This window comes from Danio rerio, chromosome 22 (genome assembly GCF_052040795.2).
Source record: "Danio rerio strain M-AB ecotype USA chromosome 22, GRCz13ab, whole genome shotgun sequence".
In the NCBI taxonomy this organism is placed as follows: domain Eukaryota; kingdom Metazoa; phylum Chordata; class Actinopteri; order Cypriniformes; family Danionidae; genus Danio; species Danio rerio.
In genome coordinates this window covers 33,861,291-33,887,830 of record NC_141042.1, presented here as the reverse complement: position 1 = coordinate 33,887,830, position 26,540 = coordinate 33,861,291, and the positions used below count along the sequence as shown (strand labels likewise).

The 26,540-nt window shown below is 37.7% G+C and overlaps 1 protein-coding gene across 2 annotated transcripts in view; it reads right to left on the bottom strand.

Moving 5' to 3' along the window:
• grip2b (glutamate receptor interacting protein 2b) overlaps positions 1-26,540 on the bottom strand; it is a 396,185-nt gene extending 369,645 nt beyond the window's left edge. For both annotated transcript variants that reach the window (XM_087304607.1, XM_087304608.1), the window contains exon 1: positions 25,994-26,540. In XM_087304607.1, the coding sequence (XP_087160733.1) occupies positions 25,994-26,048 (55 nt within the window). In that variant the 5' untranslated portion in view covers positions 26,049-26,540. The remainder of the gene's footprint in view (positions 1-25,993) is intronic.

Below are 26,540 nucleotides of genomic sequence, written 5' to 3'. Positions count from 1 at the left end.
CATACAGGTGAGTGTGCAGGTGGCATATGCACCAGACACTTTCTTATCAAAACTCCAAGTTTCTGGAAAAGCATTGGGCAAGTCTTATCGTGCTCCTCAGAGGTGAATGGGCTTGACAACCCCCTTGTAGATAACAATCTTTTCCTCTCCATTTGCACTAAAAGCCTTCTTATAAACACCTCTTACTTCTTGAAGGACAATGTGTATTTTTAAGTGTGCTCCACACAGGTTAGTGGGGTTGACAAACCACTTGTAAGACACACTCTCTCCTCTCCATATGCACCAGACACCTTCTTATATCCACGTCATACTTCTTGGAAGTCATTGTCTAATTCTGAGTGTGCTCCACATAGGCGAGTGTGTCAACAAACCAACTGTAGGACACGCTTTCTCCTCTCCATATGCACCAGACCCCTTTTCATATGCACCTCATACTTCTTAGAAGACATTGTCCAATTCTGAGTGTGCTCCATACAGGTGAGTGTGCAGGTGGCATATGCACCAGACACTTTCTTATTAAAACTCCAAGATTCTGGAAAAGCATTGGGAAAATCTTATCGTGCTCCTCAGAGGTGAATGGGCTTGACAACCCCATTGTAGATAACAATCTTTTCCTCTCCATTTGCACCAAACGCTTTCTTATAAACACCTCTTACCTCTTGAAGGACAATGTGCATTTTTGAGTGTGTTCCACACAGGTGAGTGGAGTTGACAAACCACCTGTAAGACACGCTCTTTCCTCTCCATATGCATTAGACACCTTATATGCACGTCATACTTCTTGGAAGACATTGTGCAATTCTGAGTGTGAGTGGTGTTGACAAACTACCTGTAGGACATGCCTTCTTCTCTCCACATGCACCAGAGACCTTTTCATATGCACCTTACACTTCTTGAAAGACATTGTTTAATTCTGAGTGTGCTCCATACAGGTGAGTGTGCCTGTGACATATGCAGCAGACATTTTTAATCAAATCTCCAAGTTTCTAGAAAAGCATTGGGCAAGTCTTATTGTGCTCCACAGATGTGAGTGGGCTTGACAAACCACTTGTAGATAACAATCTTTTCCTCCCCATATGCACCAGACGCCTTCTTAGATGCACCTCATACTTCTTGTGCAATTCAGAGAGTGATCCACACAGTTGAGTGGTGTTAACAACCACCGCTCTCTCCTCTTCATGTGAACCAGACACTCATGGCTCATCTGCATTGGCTTATTATGTACTTTTCGTGAACTACGTGTAACAAAGTGATCCCATAGTTACTTTATATTACCATGGTACTGTATAATATCCAAAAAAATGAATTATATGTACAAAAATGGATGTCATTACTATTGTAAAGGTCATTTATACACCCGCAGAATCATGGTAGATTGGACATGGTACCAAAGTAATTGCTTTTTATTTTTGAGTATTATTATAACTTGCAAAAACTTACCATAAAATACCATAGTAACACCATGATTTAGTGGAAGCTGCACAATTGTTCAGCATTCAGAAAATGTCCCAGGCTAAAACCATGGTAGTGTTAGAAGCATTATATGAAAATCTTTGTACATCATTGCTTTTACATTCCATAATTTTAACACCAATAGTACTTGCTCATCGTTTGAGATTAATCAATATTTGTTTTACCATAGACTTTAGGTGAACCAAGGTAATATTATGTTTTGTTTAATGTGGCATGGTATTACCATGGTACCATGTCCAAAAACCAATGGTTTTACATTGGTTGATATACCAAAAATGTAAACATTGTAAAGATAGTGGAAGGCTAAGCCCATATATTACATAATTGTGAATCAGTTTAAAGATGTTGATCAGTCAAAACAAACTTTTGATAAATGTTAGACACTCCTGAAATAAACTTTTAGTCTGATTTTGTTCAAAATTGTCCTTCATTTTCACTTTTAAGTAAATTGGTGTCTTATGGCCCGTTTCCACTGCGTGGTACGGTACAGTTCAGTTTGGTATGCTTTAATGGCCGTTTCCACTGTCAAAAGACGTACCGAACCGTACCATACCACTTTTTTTGGCACCCTTTCGAAAGGGTCCCAAACACAAGAAAGGGTACCAAAAGGCGGAGCTAGACGTGCAGCTGAACGCTATTGGTTTACAGAGATACGTCATTTGCTTACGCAACAAGCCAGAATGTAAACAAAGGACCTGCCATGTTTGAAATACACAGCGAGAGATTTCTTGCGCTTGCCGCAGGTCTATATCTAAAATAACTAACTTCCTGAGCTGATGATAATAACGTGCGCTTGATTGACAAGCTTTGGAAACCCGATCCTGTGAGAAGCTGACAAACTCGAGAATGACACATTCAGAAAGAAAAGGACAAACGCGAGAGTGGAGCGCGGAAAAAAATGGAAAGCCAAGGAGCACGTTATTTCTTCAGCAAACGTAAACAAACTGCCTTGTTTTAATTTTTATCATAACCTTTTGGACTAATATGAACTGGGAATGATGGAATGACTCTTTAACAGAGGTTATATGTGCTGCTGAAGATTACAGACACAGATGAGAGGTTTTCACTGACTGTAGGCTATACTTTGTGTTGTTTTGAACCTAATTAAGGACGAGATGAATGTATGCTGTGTGTACTTTTTCTGTAGTTGGTAACATATTGGGGACTGTAAGGGTCTGTATGTGTTCATATATGTTCATTTATTTATTTAAAATAATAACAGACGTTACAGTAGGCTATTTCGCAATGTCATTGATCTGCAGTTATAATCAACTCATGTTCATAGAAAAGTTGGTAATAAACATTTATACACAAGTATTTATGTGTGTAAAGCATCTGTTTTGTGACGCCCTATTCACACGGGGCGTCAGCGTCAACGCTTCCCATTCACTTTGAATGGGTGACGTCAGGCGTTGCCGAACTGCATTGTGGATCCGTCGGCGCCGCTTCAGAAGCGTTCCTCGCTGCAGAAGTTGGGACCAGCTCAACTTTTCAAGCGCCGACGGAAGCGTCAGCCAATCAGATCGCTGTATGCAAATACACCAGCTCAGACAGTGGCCTATTGCTGACTGAATTTCATTGGCTGACGCTTCTATGACGATCGTTTCAGCTCCAACTTCAGACACGCCCTCTGTCAAGCGTTGACGCTGAAGCCCCGTGTGAATAGGGCGTGAGAAGTGCTTTTCATATGATATGTGAGTGACCTATGCAGCTTTATTGTAGACATTTTCTTGAGCGAGCATGACGTCGACTGAAACTTTGTCATACACCACGCCCACCAAAAGGGTACCCTTGCTAGTGGAAACCAGTGGAAACGCAAGCCTGATAAAGGTGACCCGTACAGACCCGAACCGTACCGTACTGTTATTAAATGTTGATTCCTGTGATTGATTTAAGAAGAATCTTTTTTTTACAGGTTTGAAACCTCTAAAAGATGTTTAGGTAACTTTGAGCCGTATATAAAGCATACAGAGTGATCTTTGTTGGGTAGGTGTAGGACTTTGACAGTATGAAAACTGAAGGTTTGTGCTGAAGAGATGAGAATAGGTTAGATGTTCTTTTAAAAGATACACAGAGCCTAAACTCAAAGCGACAGGCCCCTGCAGCCAGAATGACAACATACACTACGGTTCCCCTTCTTGATCTTGTATCTCAGAGCCACAAAGCAAGTCATCTAGAAAGGCGGAATTATGCTGAATAATGACTATTATGCAAGAAGTAAACAACAAAAAGGGCACAATAATAATGTGAGACTGCTAAACACAAAATACTGCATTGAGATCAAAGGTTAAAGCTTTAGTAAAGGATATTTAAACCTAATATGCCTCCTTAATTCACAATAAAACAAACGTTAAGCGGTTTTTAGTCCATTTCTGTTCAAAGTTACATTGTAAATGTTCTAGCATACACTGTAGCCTACTGTATACAAAACTGTGGCAGAATCCATTTATACTTCAAAGAAAATGTCAAAACAGGAAAGAAAATACAGCTTGTCATATGAATTTCTCTTGGATTTGAATGACAATGTGAACAGATTTTCCAACTGATTATCTTTAAGCTCTTGAATTAATTCAGGAGCAGATCAGTTCATTAATAAAATTGTTTATAGTCTAAAGGACAATGCTAAGACTAAAACATTGCTCGCATACACTCGCATTCACACACTCATTAACTACAGCCAATCAGTTCAGGCTTTTTAAATACACTAGACATGTTCTATTTCTCAAATCAAACATTCCTCTTTGTTCCATTTTTGTACATTTTATTCATTTTTAATTGTGCATGTAAGTGTATGTTCAATATTGGTCCTGCGAGACAAAATGTAGCTCTACTGTATGTCCTTACATGTAGAAGAATAAAAAATAAAGCACAGATGTTTTTACAAAGCTAATTCATTGTTGACAATCATTCTATTCTGCAGTTAGCTAACCAAGCATGTCCTACCTCTTATTTCTCTCAACTTTCAGCATCCCTCCACCACCCCAGCTCCACACCTTTAAACCCAATTCCTACTTAAATTGGAGTAAGGGGAGTGTTATGAGGCCAGAATAAACACTCCGCTCAGACCTCTATCACTCTTAACCTCATGACAAGTTTAATAACTCGAACAGTGCTCAGAATTTAAAAGCTCAGAACATTCTTCTCGAACAGCACGCCAAGCTCAGAGTTCGATAATACGTGTTCCACAGAATATTGTTACTGTATTCTAGTTAAATTTTTGAAGAATGCAGTAACAAACTACATTTTAAATTTGGTTAATTTGATTACAGGTACTAAAGTCATTGTAATTGCATTACTTACAGTGCATCCAGAAAGTATTCATAGTGCTTCACTTTTTCTACATTATTTTTATGTTACAGCCTTATTCCAAGATGGATTGAATTCACTTATTTTATCAAAATTCTACACACAATACCCCATAATGACAATGTGAAAACAAGTTTTTTGAAATTGTTGTAATTTTTTTTTAAATAAAAAAACTGAAAAATCACATGTACATAAGTATTCACAGCCTTTGTCGTGAAGCTCTAAATTGAGCTCATGTACATTCTGCTTCCCCTAATCATTCTTGAAATGTTTCAGCAGCTTAATTGGAGTTCACCTGGGGTAAATTCAGTTGACTGGACATGATTGGAAAAGGCATACACCTGTATATAATGTATAAGGTCCCAGGGTTGACAGTGCATGTCAAAGCACAAACCAAGCATGAAGACAAAGGAATTGTCTTTAGACCTCTGAGACAGGATTGTCTCAAGGCACAAGGCTGGGGAAGGTTGCAGTAAATTTTCTGCTGCTATGAAAGTTCCAATGAGCAATGAGTGGCCTCCATCATCTGTAATTAGAAGATGTTTGGAGCCACCAGGACTCTTCCTAGAGCTGGTCGGCCATCTAAGCTGAGTGATCAGGGGAGAAGGGCCTTAGTCAGGGAGGATCAATAACCTGATGGTCACTCTGTCTGAGCTCCAGCGCTCTTCTGTGGAGAGAGAAGAACCATCTGTACAGCAATCCACCAAACAAGCCTGTATGGTAAATTGGCCAGACGAAGCTGTTTCTTTTAATTCACGTTTTCTGCTGTAACGTCAGTTTATAAGCTTGCACTTTTAAATTTGCTGGAGAACGCGAGCTGAAATGGCTGCTGTCAAGTGGTTGCTTCGTCAAGTGGAAATACAGAGATTACTTTCATTCCATTAAGTGTAAAAACTAAAATAATGCTATTACCAGTCCCTAAAGAACTTTAGACTACTTTTAGGCAAGGCAAGGCAAGGCAAGGCAAGTTTATTTATATAGCACATTTCATACACAGTGGCAATTCAAAGTGCTTTACATAAACAGGAATAAAAAAGACAAGTTTAGGAAAATAAAATGCAGACAATAAAAATTGCTGCTTTTAAATTTTTTTTTAAATTTTACTGCTTTTAACTCGACCAGCAACTTGTTCAAGCACAAGTAACTTCTAAGTAAAGTAATTTGTAATCTGATTACTTTTTACATTAAGTAATTAGTAATGTAATCAGATTACAATTTTCCAGTAGTAGTCGATAATTTGTAATCAATTACTTTTTATTCTAACAACACTGGTCAATTTTGTATTAACATGACGTCATACAGGTACATATGCTAATCCTCACACTAAAAACTACTTAAATAAGCTAATTTTTTTCTATTACAAACTTTGACTTACATATTATAGATAGTATTCTAGAAAAAGGCTTATAAATTGAAATTCGACCATAATTTTCTTTCATCTGTTGAACACAAAGGTAGATGCACTGAAGAATCCTGGAAACCTGTAGCCATTAGTATTTTTGGTTGCTATCGTGTATGTACATACATGACACAAATTTCCCTCAACATTCTTCAGAATATCTTGCTTTTGTTTCTGTTCAACATAAGAAAGAAATTAATAAAGGTTGAGAACCACTTGAGTGGAGATATTCTAGCATCACTAATGCAGTAACAATAGCCAGCTGAGCAGCACTGGAAACATTCAGTCCAGTCTGTCTTTTGTATCTCCTGTAAATAACACTAATTACATGCCTTGCTTCCTGATTAGTGTGTGCATTTATAGCATCTGCTTTATCTTCATTCTTTACTTAAATCCTTATAAATGCCACGGATGCCCTTCGGTGAACGATAGCTCTCAACTTTTTTTAAAATTAATTACTTGAATTAAAATAGCATGGCAAAGCTTGGCTGAGATTGGAAGATGAGAAAAGTTCGAAACATGCAAACATTTACTAGTCAGATTCATATGTTGTTCCTAAATTAATCTACATTTTTAAATGAATCAATTAGGAAATGATTCACTCAAACCAGCCAGCTTGTTTTGCAACAAATGATCCAAAAATTCAATAACCAATGACTCGTTTGTCACCGTCTGGTGGAATGATGCAAGCTCTACTTCAGCAACAAAAAAAAGTATCAATTATTCTAAACAATTCTATTTAACTATGTATATATAATAACTATGCTTTCTAACTTTTTAGAAAAGTTAAACTAAAACTGAGTGAAGTTCTTCAGAAATGTCTAAAATGTCAAAAGTCGAGACCAAACCAGTGCAGGGAAGATAGAGAGAGATTCAGTGAGCAGAAGTTAGAGGAGCCTCTCCATACATTTATTTCTGGAGACATTTATTGTGTGTTCCTGACACTGGTTTTGGTCGCTGTGAACACTCGGACAGTTCTTTCATTTATCTCCGCTGATAAATGAACCGTGGCAGATGTATTGAGCCGTAGGAAATGTCAAGCGTTAGTATCTATGCTGACTATCTGACAGCTTCTAGTAATTAAAGATTGTGTAACTGATTGGGATTTTTTTTTTTTTGTGTGTGTGAGAGAGACAGACCAAGAGCTATAAGTCTTGTCAACTGGCATTAACCATCAAGAGAGGAGATCAAAATTAGAGAACAACCGACAATTTTCTACATTTTGAAAAGTTCTCCTAAAATAAGGAGAAAATTGTCAGTGCAACCCAGACTCATTCTGAAAATGTACTCTACACATTTCTGAAGAGCACCAAATACTTTCCAGGAAGTACATTTTTTGCAGTTTTTGCGAATCTAACAGAGGCCGCTGTGTACACTTTTTGAGATTTCAAATTTCCCTGGTAAGTGCCATTCGTGCCTACTGTTCTCGCATAAATCCACCAGAGGCTGCTGTTGACTGACTGACCGACTGACCGATCCCAGACCTTCCTCCTTCCCTAAACCTAACCAATAGTGTTATCAAAAGCACAGGATGACCAGCGACGAAATGTAGCCATACATACTTCTGGCTACATAATTTACGATCTCCAGAAATGTATATAAAGCTACAATTTCAGAATAAGTCTATGTTGGTTAACTGATGATAACCTCATAATTGTAAGAAAAAAGGCAACATTGCTTGATTACATTTTTTACCCCTCACAATTCTGAATTTATATCTCACAATTACAAAAAAGTAAGAAGTGTGTGTGGCTACTATGCCCTAAACAAGTTTTTGCTCTAATTTTCTACTTGTTTCAGCTCAGTTCTCTAAGTACCAGCATGTGCTAATGTGGCTAAGGCAACTCCATGGTGCTGTATGCAAAATAACTGCACCACGGGGTTAAAAATATTTATCTGATTGCCAAAGAACAGAGTGTAGGAGAATCCAAGCAATAAATTCAACAGAAGAAAAAAAACTCGTAAAGGTTTGGAATCACTTGAGGAAGTGTAAATATTGAGTAAGTTGTCATTATTAAATGAACTGTACATTTAAATCATGTAAGAATGATGCTACCCAGGCTCATTCTGAAAACGTACCCCTATATACATTTCTGGAGAGCACCAAATATGTCAGGGGCTATGTTTTTTGCAATTTTTGTTTTTGGGAATTTGCCAGAGGCCACTGTGTACTCTTTTTCAAATCTGAAATTTCTCGCGCGTGTGCCATTCGTGCCTACTCTTCTCGCATAAATCCACCAGAAGCCACTGTCAGTTGACTGACTGACACCCATGCACCCACTTCCCTAAACCCAACAGATAGTGTTTTTAAAAGCATGGATTGACCAGTGCCCACCCACTTTCCTAAACCCAACTGCAGTGTTTTTAAAACTACCAAGAAAAATAAAAGCACCCTGATATTTACCACATTTTCAGATTTGACCACATACTCACCCTGTTACATGTTTATTTTATTTTTTGGCTTTTGTTTTGTCTTACCTGCTTTCTGGAACTGTTCTTCGCTGGACTCAAACCCTGTTGTCGCAATCAACTTTCTTTCTTCACCTCAAGTCTGACTAAGTATGCTGCGAGCCACTGGTCAAACTGGTAACAACAGGAAAGCTGTCTATACCGAGGTAAGCGGTCAGCTGCTAGGGCAAAAAGGAACGCAGTCAAACTGCCCTATATTGTTTGTTTTAATGACGAAATGCAACCATACATTTTTCTGGCTACATAATTCGTGATCTCCAGAAATGTATATAGGGCCACGTTTTTTAGAATGAGCCTATGTTGGATTGATGATGACCTCATAACGGCAACGATGGCAAAATTTCTTGTTTACATTTTTTATCCCTCACATTTCCAACTTTATATCTCACAATTACAAAAAGTAAGTGTGTGTGGCTGAATTTATGCATTAAACAAGTTTATCTCTCTATTTTTTGAATTCAGTTTTTTCTTCAGTTCTAAGTGCCAATGTGCTAATGTGGCTAAGCTAACACCATAGTGCTTCCCTGCCCAATTCATACAAAATAATTGTGCCATGGGGTTAAAAAAGATGTCCTTTCAGGAGAATATGAGAATACAAGAAAACAATTTGTCAGTGAGCATGTTTCTAAAGGTTAAATGGCGTAACCCATCATAATAGTCTGCAAATGTCACAGAGAAAGAGCACCGGCGTATGTTTGAGAACTAGCCGAATGCCACATCTCTGACTAAGTGATGAACGGCAGACTGTTTTGGGTTTTTTTTCCTCCTCCCTGTAGTCGCCTGCGTTTACAGGCCACTGCCTCTCAGAGCAATCAAACCCCAGCAGGCTTTACAAGCCAGATACTGAAGACAAAGTAGATCTAGCCATCGGTGTCGCTCAGCACAATGTCAAGTCAACATTCACTGTCCCAAAACACTGACGGTGCACCACACCACTCAGAAACAATCCTGACAAGAAAATAAAAACATTTCCATGCATCATCTTAATGAAAATAGATGATTTTTCTGCCTGGTTGAGTCATCAAATCACATTACGCACATTCTGGTGAGTGACCTAGATGAAGATTAGTTAATACTGCTGGCAAAACCACATTTGGCACAGTCATGTTAAGCCCGTCCACCTCTCTTCAATCCCATGTTTGCTTTGAAAGAGAAATAAATGTGGACATAAGACGAAGCACTGCTCATGGTTGTAAATTCTGTTTGTTTGATAATCCTGTTATATGCTTTGAAAAGTGCCACAGATAAACATCTATTTACTTAATATTCTATTTACTCCCAGAGTCAAAATTGCATATGTAAATTCTAAGGTGGCCATGAGAGCTTAATGCACTACAATTTAAGAAAACACATGAAATTACAAAAAAAAAAAAAAAAACCTGCAAATAAAGTAAAGATCTTCATTGGTTTGACAGCATGCATACTTGTTGCAAAACCTCACAATGCAAATACAATAAAATGTCTAACAGTGTGTATAATATTATTTCATTATATTATATAATTATATAATATTATATATATTATATATAATTTTGTAATGCACTACTTTCAAAAGTAACTTTCCCCAACACTGCACAATTCCGTTGATTGAATAAACTGATATCGTACAATTCAAATAAAGAACTATGAACTCTTATCTTAAAATTCCATAAATGTTCTCAGTCAGAAACACATGACAAATAGAAACAACATTAATGGTTATGAATCATATTTGTTTGATGATCCCAACTGTTATATGCTTGATAATCACACAAGCTTGAAGGACAATCTGGCAAAGCATTGCGCTCAGGAAAGACCAGCCAAGCAAATTAATTAAACAGTTCGCCACATGCTGAAACAAACCCACGATTAGAGAGAATCTGGCCAGCATCGATGTGATGCTCATTACGCACAATAATGTCAGACGATTGCATCTTCATGTTAAAAAAATTACTAACATTAAACAATTATCATTCTGGGTGGAAAATAAAAAGCTTAGTTCGGCCAAAAATTGTTTTATCCAGCCTTATGTTGCTCTGTCTTTCTATTTTGGAAGAGAGAGGGTGTGTTTTAAATATGTTAATTGCATTTGAGTCTGTGAATACTACTTGATTCGCAACAGTTGAAATCTATACCAGATTAGTTAATGAATCATTAGTTTTGAACACATTTTTATAGAATCAAAACTAACCATATTGAATTGTATTAGCTCATACAGCTAGTTTTGTGGGAAACAATTAATCTATGCACATCATTAAAGAAAAAATTGTTTGCCTTTGTATACAAAAAGATATACATACACACATACACACACACACACACACACACGCACACACACACATACATACATATATACATATACATATACACATATATATATATATATATATATATATATATATATATATATATATATATATATATATATATATATACACACACACATACAACAGTTCTGTCTGTTTCCTCAATCTGATTGGCTGATAGCCGTACGGTATTCTGCAAATAACAGCACTCGTCCAGCCTCGCATTATAAGCCCTAAGAGAAAACCAGCATAATTTCAAACTACAACTGATCAAATCATTATTAAACACGTTAATGACTAAGCCGACCTCTCTCTTTAGTAAGTTGTGGTGCTGTTTTTATACCATAATAATATTGTGATCTCCCGATTACAACAGAGAAACACTTGGAAATCTGATGACATTTCATGCCATTTAGTCTTATAATCTTGAAATATGAGTAAAATCACCTGTTTTGTCATCAGTTTAGAAATTATGCTAGAGAATCATTAAAATACTAGCTCTAAAAGAATGATTATGAGTTAGCAATGGTTTCTGCTGTTCAGGGGCCTCATGTATCAACGCTGCGTACACACAAAAACTTTGCGTACGCCAGGTTTCACGCTCAGAATCGCTCACGTTGGGATTCACTAACGATGAAATGAACGTGGGAGTGTGCGCAGCTCCACGGCAGCTTCATGGCTGGCGTACGCACATTTTTTGTGCGTGTCTGTTTTATTTCCATTGGCGACTCCTAGAGGCAGTTGTGTTAAATTGCACTCTACAAAGTGTCTGAGCCTTGCAATGGCAGCTGTATGAGACGGGTTCATCTAGCAGGTATATAAGGTTTCCATACCATACAGTTGTCCAGCCAAACATTAAAGCACAATTTGCAGCGGTCGCCTGTTTTCCCAATGTAATCTGAGCTATCTACTGCATGCACATTTCTATAAGCACACTATCTGAAGATGAATTTGCATGCGTGAATCAGAAACATTTCCGTTTAATAAATGTGCAAATAAAATGGGATGCACAGACTTATTAATGATTCCTACTTGTCTTTCTCGTGATAATCTGATATATGGGGGGGGGGGGGGGGGGGGTTCAAGCTCGAATGTGTCAAAACATGTTAACATACGTTTTACGAGCCACACCACTGAGACTACTCAGGGTACCACAACATTTACACCTATAAATCCCGCTATTTCTTTTTAAAATACACCTTGTACGATGTTAAGACATAACTGTGTTAACCGCATCAGCTAAACTCTCCCCACTCTATTTTTTTCTTTCGTTGTTAATTCCGAAGGACAAACTTGCAAATAACACAGTTTTTCTCCGGTCTACCTCCGAAAGCAGCACCTCCAATTCACATTCTGTTCAAAGTTTCTCTTCTTGCTTGCTTTTGCCTTTGCTTTTTCATTGGGTTTTGCCAAAGTAGAGTCATTAGCATATTCATACGGGGGAGTACAAAAGAATGTGCGTGGGATTCGGCGTACGCAGTGTTTCATACATCTGAATTTTTTTCTGCGTACGCAATGTTTTAGTAGGATTTCTACGCAAGTCTTCGTACATGAGGCCCCTGTTCTGTCAGCTGCAGATGTGAAGGAATGGTGGAAGAAAGTAGATCTTCTCTGCAAAAGGGAAACTTCTGAGGTAAATAACTTACATCTCTGAACTTTAATAATAAATCTAAATAAAATGCTGCGCTTCCCATCTCCAGTCGCAATGACTTCTTGGTCTTCCAGAGCAAGTTCGGTGCTCAAGCCTGCATCGGCGAGTCCTCGATATCAAGATCACATCCGGGAAGTTTCACGCGTCCTCCGTACTTGCGGTCTTGAGTATTGGAACTGAACTTAGGCAGCTGATGATGACGTTACACGAGAACACGAGGACACAAGACTGCTGAAGAATGCATATTGAGAAACAGCAACAGTTTCAGCTTCTTTAATGTTCTATTGAAGAAAAAAGGTCACATCTTAAATGGCCTGAGGGGGAGTAAATTATTAGCAACGTTTAAATTTTTGGTCAACTATCCCTGTAATTTTCCTGATTATTGCATAAAACTAAAGCACACCACAGATTCAAAAAAGCAAATGTCATTAAAAAATGTTTTGTTTCCGTTGTTTACATGAATAAGGTGCTTTTTATTCTGTAAAATGAACAAGATGCTACACAGCCATGAAAAGAAAATGAACCACAAACATTCTCATTACTGTTTATCAGTTCAGCCAAACTGATATATGAACAGCATAATAGATTTGAATTGAGAAAAACCCAAGAGCTTTGTCGAGGATGAGCATGTCTAATGATAATACTGAAGAGTAAGGACAGACTGAAATTTTCATTGTGTTTTTTTTTTTTCCAAATTTAAATGTAAAGAAAACATCCAAAACGCATTTTAGGTCAATTTTTTAATGGCATGCAATTAATGTATATATTTATATTTAAAATAGCTATTAAAAGGGTCATCAAAACACCAAAACACATTTTTTGAGAAGTTGACAGTCATAAAAGTGTCCCACGCTGCTAAAACACTATTAGAACGCACATATTTCACAAAAAAAAGAAAATTGGTTATTTTGTGTTTCTTCAAGCAGATTTGTTCTTCCGGTTTGAAAAAAAAATTTTAAGCTACATCACGGCCATGCGATCAGTGTGTAAAATCCAGCATGGAGACTGGATATCAGTACCAGCCGGCACAATGTAACGTCTTTGAGATTTCAGCATTAAATCATGAGAAAGACTTGGTTTGAACCAATCAGCGTGCTTTTATTATGAATGAGGTGCAACTTCATTAATATGCATTATATGGCTTCGAGGACATCTTTTACCTGTTACAGTGTTTAGAGAGACACCACATTGTGTTGCCAACCATAATTAGAACAATTAGAAGTAAAACAATTGTTTGAAGAGATAGGTCGCCAGTATTGCATTTGTAAGTTTGCTGCAAGGAAGGTTTTGTTTCCCACAATGAGAGCCCGGCTGCGTGTGGGCCCACATTTGACTGTTAATTCCAGTCTGTTAATATGCGACAAAAATATGTTTGAAGGAACATTTTTTACCTGAGAGCTTTTCACATCTGGAAATGGTCAAATCTAGATTCGCCCTTTGTCTTCTTTTAAAAAAACACATGGCTCCAGTATGTGTCGATTGTCCTGTTTCTATGGATTTGGCAAGTGTATGATCAATGTTCTTTATGTTTGCGAAGATAGTTTGCATCGTCAGCAGTACATTTTCAGTTTTTGAAGGAATACCGTTGTCAAAATGATTTAGTTACCAAGTTTACAGTACGTTAATATCACTGCTGCTCTCCAAATGAAAACATGTAAACACCTTATGCCGAGTTCAGACTGCATGATTTTCAAAGTACTCATGTCACAGATGTTTTCACACTGCATGACTATCCAGGCTAGTGTTTTGTCGCTGCATTGTTTACACTGCAAGATGGATCGGCGACAGGGGCTTTCACATTGCATGACTTCACAATAGGAAGAATCGCCGACAACTTTGTCCAAATCACGTCTCACAGCCAAAACATGGAGCGTATCTTTTGTTATTAACTATATAATGAGAAAGAAGCCTTTATTGGGGTAGAAAATGTACATATTGGCTTACCTGGGTTTGAAGGGAATTAGCCATTTCCCCTCAAGTTCCTTTTTTAACTTTCTGTATGACACGTCAAACAGACACGGGTGCTCCTGTCAAACCTCCTCTGACAGAATAGTCTATACACACACGACTGTTTCACACTATTCGCTACACCCACTAAGTCTCTGCATCTACCGAGAAATGCAGAGGATTTTTTTCTCCCATTCGACGTGCGGTATCAAATTCCATTAAAACAACACTCTTCCAGCAGTTTCTTGCATGCAGTATCTCGTTTGTCATGGAGGCATGCATGAATTGTTCCTGAATGAAAGTGAAAGTGCCAAACGGCAGTTAAAGTGGACAAATTAAAAATAAAACACCCGAAATGACATGAAACCCTGAAGGAAATGTGGATAGAGTGCTGATGCATGATGTTAATCGAGTTACATACTATAACATGTAAAACGGGATCATGAAAGGAACATTCAAAAGCAACTTGTAAACACCTCAATCATATTATCATCTCCCCGGTGTCTGTGTTTGTGTTGCCACTGTAGTGCACCTATAATGAAATAACCCTTTTCATGCAAACCCTTCCCACTTTTGCCACTCGACAATCCCACCTAAACAAAGCTGGACTCACCTACTTTCCTGACTTTTTTTAAACTAGAGGTGTGAAAACATGCTGCTGAGAAAGGCGGATTTCATGGCCCCTTAAAAACTAGCTTAGATTTTTTTTAAATCTCCTTTTTAGCAAGATTTACAAAACTTACAGTTGTATTAATATCTATAATCTGAATGTTTTTTTTTTCAGATAGATATATGTTCGTACATAATTTGCCTGAAAATATACAGTTATTATACAGAAGTTTTTTTGATGTGCAGAGTACTTTCTGAATTATAAAGTGATATAAATGAAATGAAAGATGACCAAAATCCCCTCTGTAAATACCTTTGACAATAACATGCAAGAATAAAATCTATTCGAATTTCGAACCAGCATTTATCCAATGCTCCGATTACAAATATGCTAAGTGGTACATCAATAATAAAACAATGTCATGTTTTTAAATTTAAATATAACATTTTAGAATAAAAAAATACAATTATAATAATGATACAATTTGTTTTGCTATTCAAAATGTAGCCTAATCAACCATTTGGGGAAGTGTACGCTAGTTATTTGTAGTTATTTTCACACTATTAACAGTCTACCTTGACTTAAAGTAGCATCCCCAAACTTAATATAAATAATACATATATTAGTTTATGGCTATTACATTATGTTGCTTATGCTGGGCCTATTTTCAGGGTGCAAATTACGGGAGGAATTGACCGCCCTTAATGCTTGATCCTTCTTGAAGCACATGAAAACAACATGTATGTTTTTTTAGAGGTCGGTCTGTAGAGGTCTGTCCTCTAAATAGCAAGAAATAGTTAGCTCTGATCTGCATCTTAAATACCAATGTTACTAATTATATATACACACATTTGACCACCCCTATAATGGATTGTACCATAGTGAATGCAATTAATCTAAGCCGATAGACATGAAGTGCTCACTTTTCTTGTTTGTTTTTTTGTAAAATAGGTATAGCCTAAAAGTAAAGTCAAATTAGATGCATAGTTTGTATAGTTTGACCTACAGTATCCTCTGAAATGGCTAATCGCAGAATATTGTAGGTCAGAATACACAAAGTATCCCACAAAACACATATCCTACAAACGAAATATGCTCCATTAATTAAATAGATCTCATTCAATTTGATTCACTGAAGCATGTATTACAAAAAATAACATTACCGAAAAAGTTGGCCCCCCTGATCACCAATATATTTGCACACTGCCTATATTTAATGTGCATTTAAGGAAAACTAGATATAAAATTCGGGTTACGGGCATGTTTTTCTAAAGTTTTTCTTTCCGCTTGAACTTTCCACTCAGGTATAGCCTAAAATAGCATGTCAGAAACGAAAGTGAGATATTCACAACCACTGCGAAGGTGATATAAACGTCTTAAGGGATTGCATTACCGTGCTACCGCTCATTTAATCACTATTTTCATTCATGAGATACGTATACATATTTCTTCATTCCTGCTTTTGCTCATCACAGAGAAACAGCAGAGTCTTTAACACTCCCGCAGCTCTAAATATATTATTAATATTCATGATGAAAAATTAAATGGCTGTGAATAAGGTGTCATGAGTTCATTGTATCTTGGCGCGAGGGTAGATATTTTACTCAGTGAGGAAAGTTTTTGCGTGTTTTCAGACGTGACATTGAAGGCCTGAAGCTCCGATGTTGTTTGTACAACCAGTGAATTTGCCGTTTGTTAGCTCGAGGGATTTGTAAAGTGTGGCAACAAAGTAGATTATGCAAATTGGAACCGTTATCTTGATCATTTCTGAAAATAGATTGGAAACAGTGGAGGAAAAAAGGGAGGAACTTAAAATGAACTTGAGTGTTTGGGGTTTGTAGTGGATTTATGGCCTCAAGCTTTGATCTTTTAATAATTCAATTGTTTAGCCTATTTGATTTGAAGTGACAGAACAGGTCCTTTTATTCACCTGAAGGGGAAAATAATACAAGATTTAACCATTTTTAAATAATATAGGTCAGTGGCATGACATTTAATTTATGCATAAAAATATTTCTGAATGAATTTTGATGTTGTGAAATTAGTTTTTATGATATTTGACTCTGTCTTTTTATCATACTGAGAAAATATGGATGATAATAATAACAACAACAATATTTACTGTTTAAATATAAGTTTAAGCATATGCATTAACTTACATTTATTTTTGTAAGCATTTAAACAAATATTTGTCTTTATATTACCATTGTAAAATTGTACGAAACCAACAAACACAAAGAGTGAATTTCTAAGAACTTGACACATTTGTTGTAGATATATAACATAACATGACCCCTTATTGCATTTTCAAAACAAACTAGCAAAGGACTTCAGGGGGTTGAGACAGTCTTATTTTGATTTGTCAAACAATGTTTGCTATGGCTGGACTTTACCAACAGGGCACAACCCTTTGATATTTAACATACATGTAATTCCAGAGCGCTCTAAAAATAGGGATGATGGCTGTATAACGGAGGGTAAATGAGCATTCTGCTGCCTGACCTCATGCAGACACGAGGCAGAAGAACTATTTCTTAAGTGCCATTTCAGATGGGCATACAGCATACACTCTTAGAAATAAAGCATGGCCTATTTATTGATTTCTATGGTTACAACGAGAATTTTTAGCATCCATGGAATTTTTCCAATGGACAGAAGGTTCAACATGGTGGAACATGGTTTTAAAAACACTCTTTGTGTAACAAAGAGTAAATAAACATCACTCCCCTGACTTTAAGGTGCACTGACTGATATCTTTGTTAGTTTACATTTTGCCTATGTCAAAAATGTCTGTTTAAATACAATTCTACGTGTGGAGGAGTCGGGGTGTGCGAAAGAGTGTTTAAATTGGTGCCGTGACCCGGAATAAAGTAAGGTTAAGGGGTTGAATAGGAACCCTGTTGGTAAACCTCTTTACTCTGGATAGACGCATTAGCCACTGGCTTGCATGGTTCAGGACCTGTAGAGCTGCGCATCAATGGATTTGCTCCTAAGTGTTTGGACTCTCAGTATTGAATTTTAAATGACACTGAACTGAGCTAAACTGAACTTAAGGTGCTTTCACACCTACACTTTTGTTTCGGAACCTGTCTCATTTGTCTAGTTAACGTGGTTCATTTGGCATATGTGAACAGGGCAATCGCGCTCTGTTCCGCGCCAAAGTAATCGCTCCGAGACTGCCTGAGTGAGGTGGTCTCGGCTCGATTGAAACGAACCCTGGAGCGGTTCGATTGCAATGAGAAAATGATCCAATCCGAGCGCGGTTATATCACTGTGTTTTATGGATATACAATAGGCATACGGCTATATGAAGAGAGAATTACGAGTAGGGCGGGAAGGTTCGTGAGTCTCCGGATGCCTGCAAACGAGTGATGATCTCCCGGTAATCTCGCGTCTCCCTCCCGGTCCTCAAATAGGCATCGTTGCGCACCCTTCTCACCCCTCCCCACCGCATCTCTCCTTAGACACGTCGTGCGCGCGCACCTGTCAATCACCACCAAACCACCACCTCTCCTGACAGCTGAGCAGGACGCTGCAAAATAAACACTGACACTTGTTTTAGCTCTTTTGGTCCGATTAGAAACTTTGCAGTGTGAAAGCGAACCACTCCAAGAGCAAAGAGCAACAATGTAACATTTGTAATCTCTGTTTCGGAACAACTGAATCAATTCACAGGGGTGAAAGCACCCTTAAACTTTGAAAACTGGACTGACACTGTTTCAATTTACTATAATATTCTATGTGAAGCTGCTTTGCCACAATCTACATTGTAAAAGCGCTATAGAAATAAAGGTAAATTGAACTGAATTAGCATATGGCACTAGATTCTGCCATATTCTGCAGTCTTTAGCACCCTTAATAGTATACTCGTCCCACATGATGGAGATGCCAGGCCATATGCCCTTCAGAGAGGGGGGGAAAGCACTAGAGGGGTTACATTGGTGCTGTGACCCTGAAGGAAGAGATGTTTCAGGGGTGGGTGTAAAGGAGACCAACTAGTAGGTGTTGTGTGGGTAAGCCTCATCTTCTTGTCCCCAAAATGAGCACCAGCAATTGATGTCCAGAGAGCATGTCTGGTGCCAATTATCCCTATTTAAAAGTCAATGAGGATGGGTTGAAAAGAACTTGAGGAGTAAAATTGGTAGCCATTACTCGAATAGGTGTGATATTTGGGGAGATGAGTCTAACAGAGTCTAGCTAGTAGGAGTTGTGCAAATGTTCTCAAAAGTGCAATTGTCTCATGTAGTGTAGATCCCAATCTCTGCCTCATTTGAAGCGAAGCAAGAAGAATAGGAGGGGTTAAAATTGGTGCTCTGACCTGGATTGGAGTTTGGTTTAGGGGCGAATTCAACAGAAGCCAGCTAATAGGAGGTGTCTGAGTAAATGTCATTGGAAGCTACAAAGGTTACCCTTGCTACAAAGCTTGCACTACTAATGGATGCTAGGCTGTGGTCTTTAACATAGAACTTTTGTTGCCCATACAAGATATGTCTGTTTAAATCTTCAGTGAGGGGTAAAAAGAAACAGAGTAGTTAAAATGGTGCTGTGACCCAGATGAAAATGAGGTTTAGGCAATGAGTGCAAGAGACTAGCTTGTAAAACCTGATTGGGTAAACATTACCTCCCATGTCTAATCCCAATCTTGTAGGAGCTCTGTGAGTAAATGTCACACCATTGGCTTCAAGAGATGAACTAGGGACTCATACTCAAGGCTTTAGCGTAGGTTGCCCAAGCTCAGTCCTGGAGGGCCGGTGTCCTGCCAAGTTTAGTTCCAACCCCAGTCAGACATATCTGGCCTAGCTTATCAAGCTCTTACTATGCTTTCAAGAAAAAAAAAAAAAACATCCAGGTTTGTTGAGGCAAGTTGGTGCTAAAATTTGCAGGACACCGGCCTTCCAGGACCGAGTTTGGACACCCCTGCTTTAGTTCCATTGCTAGTTAAATTGCCTATCATGTCGAAGACAGAAGAATTGCGAATAAAGTACTGAGAAAGCCTGAAAAACTAAAGACTAGTGCATTTAATTTTCTGTAGTCACAACAGATCATCTGATCAATCAAGGCAGAGTATGCTTGCAGATTTGAGGGGCTTACAGAAACCAGACCTTTGCATTTTTTGACATTAGATGAATGAAAACTTATTGTAGATGACCTTTAAAATAAGACTAGTATCCTTTACAATAGCACAATACAGGTTCTTGAAAGGTTCCTTGGGAATCAAAACAATTGTTCTTCTACGACATCATTGTGAACATACTAATTCAAGAGTCAAAAACCTAATGCAGAACTTAGTTCAAGGTCTTCATGAGCAGTCATGCAGCTACGATCAATTCTGCTGAAGCTAAACGCAGGAATTTGTCCAGATATACTGCTGCAGCCAGAAGATATGATCAGGCAATGCTCTATCAGTGCTACAACTTCTTCCAAATGCACACACACACACACACACACACACACACACACACACACACTTAGTAGGCAAACTGCAAATTCAACCTCACTATTCTAATTTAACTTGGTGCTTATGATTAATGGGATCTCGCGTCTCGGAATTCAAATTCTGATAAGGAAAGAGGATTAGCTCCTTCTGTATGAGAGATAGAAAACCAGAATAAAAAATGTGTTTTTCTTCTTGTTCTCTTTGTGTTTCCACAACAGTCTGACCAACTGAGTTTATTGCCATTAAACTGCCTTTTACTAATCAACTAATTAATTCATTAATTTTCTTTTCGGCTTAATTAATCCAGTGTCGCCACAGTGGAATGAACCACCAACTTATCCAGCACATTTTTACACAGCGGGTGCCCTTCCGACCGCAACCCATCTCTGGGAAACATCCACACACACTCATTTACACACACTCACACACTACGGACAATTTAGCCTACCCAATTCACCTGTACCGCATGTCCTTGGATTGTGGGGGAAACCGGAGCACCCAGAGGAAACCCACACAAATGCAGGGAGAACATGCAAACTCCACACAGAAACGCCAACTGACCCGAGGCTTGAACCAGGGACCCAGCGACCTTCTTGCTGTGAGGTGACAGCACTACCTACTGTGCCACTGCCTCACCCTTACTGACCACACTGCAAAAAATGCTTTTCTTGTTTAGATTTTTTTGTCTTGTTTCTAGTCTAAATATCTAAAATTCCTAAATCAAGAAGAATTTTCTACACAAGCACAACATAGTGTTTTGTTTTGAGAAATAATATACCAATATTAAGTGAGTTTTTCCTTAAAACTAGCAAAATAATCTGCCAATGGGGTAAGCAAATTAATCTTGTTTTTTCTTTTGACGTAAGATTATTTTGCTTACCCCATTGGCAGATTAATTTTGCTTGTTTGAAGGAAAACTCACTTAATAATGGCATATTATTTCTCAAAACAAGACACTATGTTGTGCTTGTGTAGAAAATTCTTCTTGATTTAGGAATTTTTAGATATTTGGACTAGAAACAAGACAAAAAATCTAAGTAAGAAAAGCATTTTTTGCAATGAAACTTTAGTTTTAAAAGCATCTTACGAGCAAAGGCTTCACACAATGAAACTTTTTCACAGCTTAACATTTTCACCTCTCTGAATGCACAATTCATGAGATCTTCTAAGCACAGTAGATAGAGTCAGGTAAGATCAGTCACTTGAAATTACTCCCTAGGAGCTATGAACATCCTGTCTTTCATTCAAAAAACAATAACAGCAGCTGCATTACAACATCCCAAACATCACTGTCAAGCATTGCAGTAGATCAAGATGCTGAGGAGTGCCTCAAGGCTGTGTACTGAGGCACAACTCATTTTGCATTTGACATCATTTTACCCAAGTGTGGAGATGACTTCCCTTGAGGCTTTGCACTAGGGCATATTCATTCATTCATTCATTTATTTACCTTTGACTTAATCCCTGATTTATCAGGGTTCGCCACAGCGGGATAAACCGCCAACTATTCCAACTTATGTTTTACACAGTGGATGCCCTTCCAGCCACAACCCAGTACTGGGAAACACCCATACACGCTTACATTCACATACACTCACTATGGCCAATTTAGTTAATCCAATTCACCTATAGCACTTGTCTTTGGAAACCAGAGCACCCGGAGGAAACCCATGCAAAACACATGGAAATTCCACACAGGAATGCCAACTGGCCCAGCTGGTACTCGAACCAGCGGCCTTCTTGCTGTGAGGCGTACATCTCACTTGGAAATAGATTTAATATATATAAAGGAGCCTTTCCTATTGTGCAATACTTTTGAATCTTTGCGAATTCTTTAAAAATAATAATAATAATAATAAATAATATAAAAAAACAAGTAAACAATCCTCTGGGTTAAATATATAGAATGTGTTTATAAAAATTGGTATAAGACTTTTAGAGATAAGTTCTGGTCAAGCTTGGGCACTTTATAAGATATAGCTTGATTATTTATTATGGAGGGTGACACAATGGCGCAGAGGGTAGCACAATTGCCTCACAGCAAGAGGGTCGCTGGTTCCTCTCGGCTGGGTGAGTTGGCATTTCTGTGTGGAGTTTGCAGTTTGCGTGGGTTTCCTCAGGGTCCTCCGGTTTCTCCCAGAAGTTCAAAGACATGTGGTGTAGGTGAATTTGGGTAAGCTAAATCGGTCATAGTGTGTGTGTGTGTGTGTGTGATTGAGTGTGTATGGGTGTTTACCAGTGATGGTTTGCGTCTGGAAGGACATCTGCTGCTTAAAAGACATATGCTGGATAATTTGGCAGTACATTCCTCTGTGGCGACCCCTGATTAATAAAGGGACTAAGCCGAAAAGAAAATGAATGAATGAATGTATTTACTATAGGTCCATAAATTGTTGGCTAATTATGAATTACAATGTATAATTCTTTAAGAACATAATTTCCAATTTACTTAATATTCTCTATTTTTAAATAATTTCTTGAAAAAGAAAATCAAAAAATAATTAAGAAATATGTTTAAATAAATTGCAAAGCTCCCAGAAATCTATATTAAAAAATGGCAATATTCACCTAAATCAAACAAAATATATGCCCGTTCCATACTTTTTACATAGTTGAAAGATTGAGTTCTTAATAGCTAAATAATAAAAAATAAATCAAAACTTTGCATGGGTCACTACTTTTTGTTTAATAGAAAGAGCAACTGAATATTGAATAGCTCAAACACTGCTTATTATAATTCATGTGGAACATTTTTTCAGGCATTGCTCAGCTCACAAATATGCCAAGAAACGTGTAAAGTATAGAAATTATTTGAAAATGCACACCATGTTTATTTAGTTAATAATATACACTGTAAAAATCATAGGTTCCACACAATTCATTCATATTGTCGCAACACAAATCTCTAAACAGATATAACAAATTAAGTGGATTGAACATAAAAAGTTATGTCGTCCAAATAAAATCCCAATCAAGAATTGTGTAGTTTCAGCACATTTAAAATAATGAGTACTTTAAACAAGCAACAGCAAAATTATATGATTTAATCATATGAAATATAAAGTTAACACACGTCCATTAAACTCTCAGAAAAAAAGCTGTCACTGGGGTGGTACCTTTTCAAAATATACACTTTGGTACCTTAAACGTCCACACTTGCACCTTCAAGGTATATAATAGTACATATAAAGAACAAAAGTATACCTTGTGTGGTACCTTTAAGGTATCATTGTGGACCTTTTTTAATTATGTTTTTTATTTTCTCAAAAGGTTTTACACTTACAGTTGAAGTCAGAATTATTAGCCCACTAGTGAATTATAAGCACCCCTGTTTATTTTTCCCCCAATTTCTGTTTAATGGAGGGAAGATTATTTCAGCACATTTCTAATCATAATAGTTTTAAAAACGTATTTCTAATAACAGATTTATTTTCTCTTTGTCATGATGACAGTAAATATTATTTTACTTGATATTTTTCAAGACACTTCTATACAGCTTAAAGTGACATTTAAAGGCTTAACTAGGTTAATAAGGTGAACTAGGCAGGTTAGGGTAATTAGGCAAGTTATTGTATAATGATGGTTTGTTCTGTAGATTATCGAAAAAAAAAAAATAGCTTAAAGGGGCTAATAATTTTGTCCAAAAAAAGTTTTTTAAAAAATTTATAACTGCTTTTATTCTAGCTGAAATAAAACAAATAAGACTTTCTCCAGAAGAAAAAAAAATATTATCAGACATTCTGTGAACATTTCATTGCTCTGTTAAACATAATTTGGGAAATATTTACAAAAGAAAAGAAAATTCAAAAGGGGGCTAATAATTCTGACTTCAACTGTATATCAGGTACATTTCAGAGGTCATACATATGAATACACTCACAAATATAAGCACAAATTCTGTACATCCTCTTTCTCTTTCAACAGTATATGCTTCCTTTTTTGTGTGCATGTACACTAATGTTATACATAAAAAATATAAATAAATAAATAATAATAATAATATATGTTAAATAAAATAGGAGAAAAAGGGTGGGGGACAATTAAGTAAAAATAAATAAATAAGTGTGGTTTATTCATAAACTAATTTCGAGAGGATCACGTGCTTATAATCAACACAGCTGGCTCCTTGTTAGCTCCGTAATCAGCCCTATTAGATGATTACGGAAGCATTATAAATAACCTGAGTTTTCACTCCAGTTATCTTCGTCTTGAAGCTCCCCCGCTTTCCACCCCTGCATCCTCCCACTTTTTCTGATCGGGCGACACGGTGGCCCAGTGGCTAGCACTGTTGCCTCACAGCAAGAACACCGCTGGTCCAACCCATCGGGCCGGTTAGTGTTTCTGTGTGGAGTTTACATGTTCTCCCCGTGTTCGCGTGGGTTTTCCCCGGGTTCCTCCCACCGTCCAAAAACATAAACCATAGCCAATTGACTAAAACAAATTATCAACCAATACAACCTGAGTTTACACTTCTCACGGTGACAAGCAGGGGAGTTCTCAAGACCTACCTGACCTCGAATTCCCCTCTCGCCCTTCTAACGGGAGGGAGCCCCGGGCTTGAGGATATCACGAGCTCAGGGCTCTCTCCTGGGACAGCATGCCAAATACGCTTTATTGATTATCAGCTAAGTGTGAACTCTTGAAACCAGTAAATTAATTTATACACACACACCAGCAACAAACCTATGGACATGTAGGGAGTGATCCTTCCATTTTTAGGTTAACAGAAAAGTTCAGGTCAATGGGATGTTGCATAGTTTTTCCCATAAATAAATACATTTTTATATTTTCTGATTAACAAAAGTGGGAATTTGTTCAATTTTATAAATTTCCATTGTAATTTCCAATCATGCATTTAGGGTAGGGCTTTCATGTGACAACCATTTTTTGGTAATGCTTTTTTTTGACAGCTACCAATCAAATATTAATTAGATGTTTATCCCTTTTTAACCATTCCTCAGCTATATGTCCAAAAATTGTTTTATCATTGTGGACCTTTTAAGTACAAAAGTGTACCGTGTGGGTAAAAAAAAGTGCACCTTTTAAAAAGGTACCACCACAGTGACAGCGTTCGTGCCTTTATTACTGAGAGTGTTTATTAATCCACGAGAAAGTAGTGCAGACTGTAAAATCGTCAATAACTTATCGAGGAGAACTGCAAGGCTACATCCTGGGCACAACAAAGTCTGCTTCAAACATAATTTTAGACACCATTCCAGACACAAAGCCAGACTAAACACATGCCACTTCATTAACACGTGGGCTCAGAGCAGATAACGAAGTCACTCGTGCTGAATTCACATCTGATGCCAATTACGCATAACATGCAGCTTTGCAGGCGCATCTGCCAATATCACCCGATGATAAGCGAACAACCACAAACTCTCGATTAAAGTCAGAAACCCGTTCACTTTACCTTCGTCGTGCATCCTCTGCAGACAAAAAGTGAGGTTTATCCTCCAGCTTGGCATGGCAGATAATTAAGAGTAACGCGTTATGCGGAGAGAGGCAGAAAGGGATGAAGAGGATGAGGAAGATGATGGTTGGGCTTGTGTCGGTGTTCAGGTGTATCGTGAACAGATCCTGTGGCGTTCATGCGTTGGTCCATGAGCATCAGCTGTCAGTCCTGCGACCGGAGCGCAAATGACTCACTGAGTGTCACCGCCTCACCAAAGTGTGTGAACGAACGTGAAGACCGCAGATCCGCGCAATACACATGCTAAAGCAAACTCATTAACCCTTACCTGATGATGAGCTTTCGGGGATACGGATTCGTTTAATTTGCGAATGAATGATGTGCGTGTTTATATACTGTAGCCGATATTAATTTGCACGTGGTACTTTGTATGTGGGGGAAAAACATGGTATTGACATGGTATTTTTTAATTGAGCTTTAATGAGTTTCCCCCCCGTTTTTTAATAGTTAAATACTTTTTCTAAATATATTTAAAACTTTTAAACAA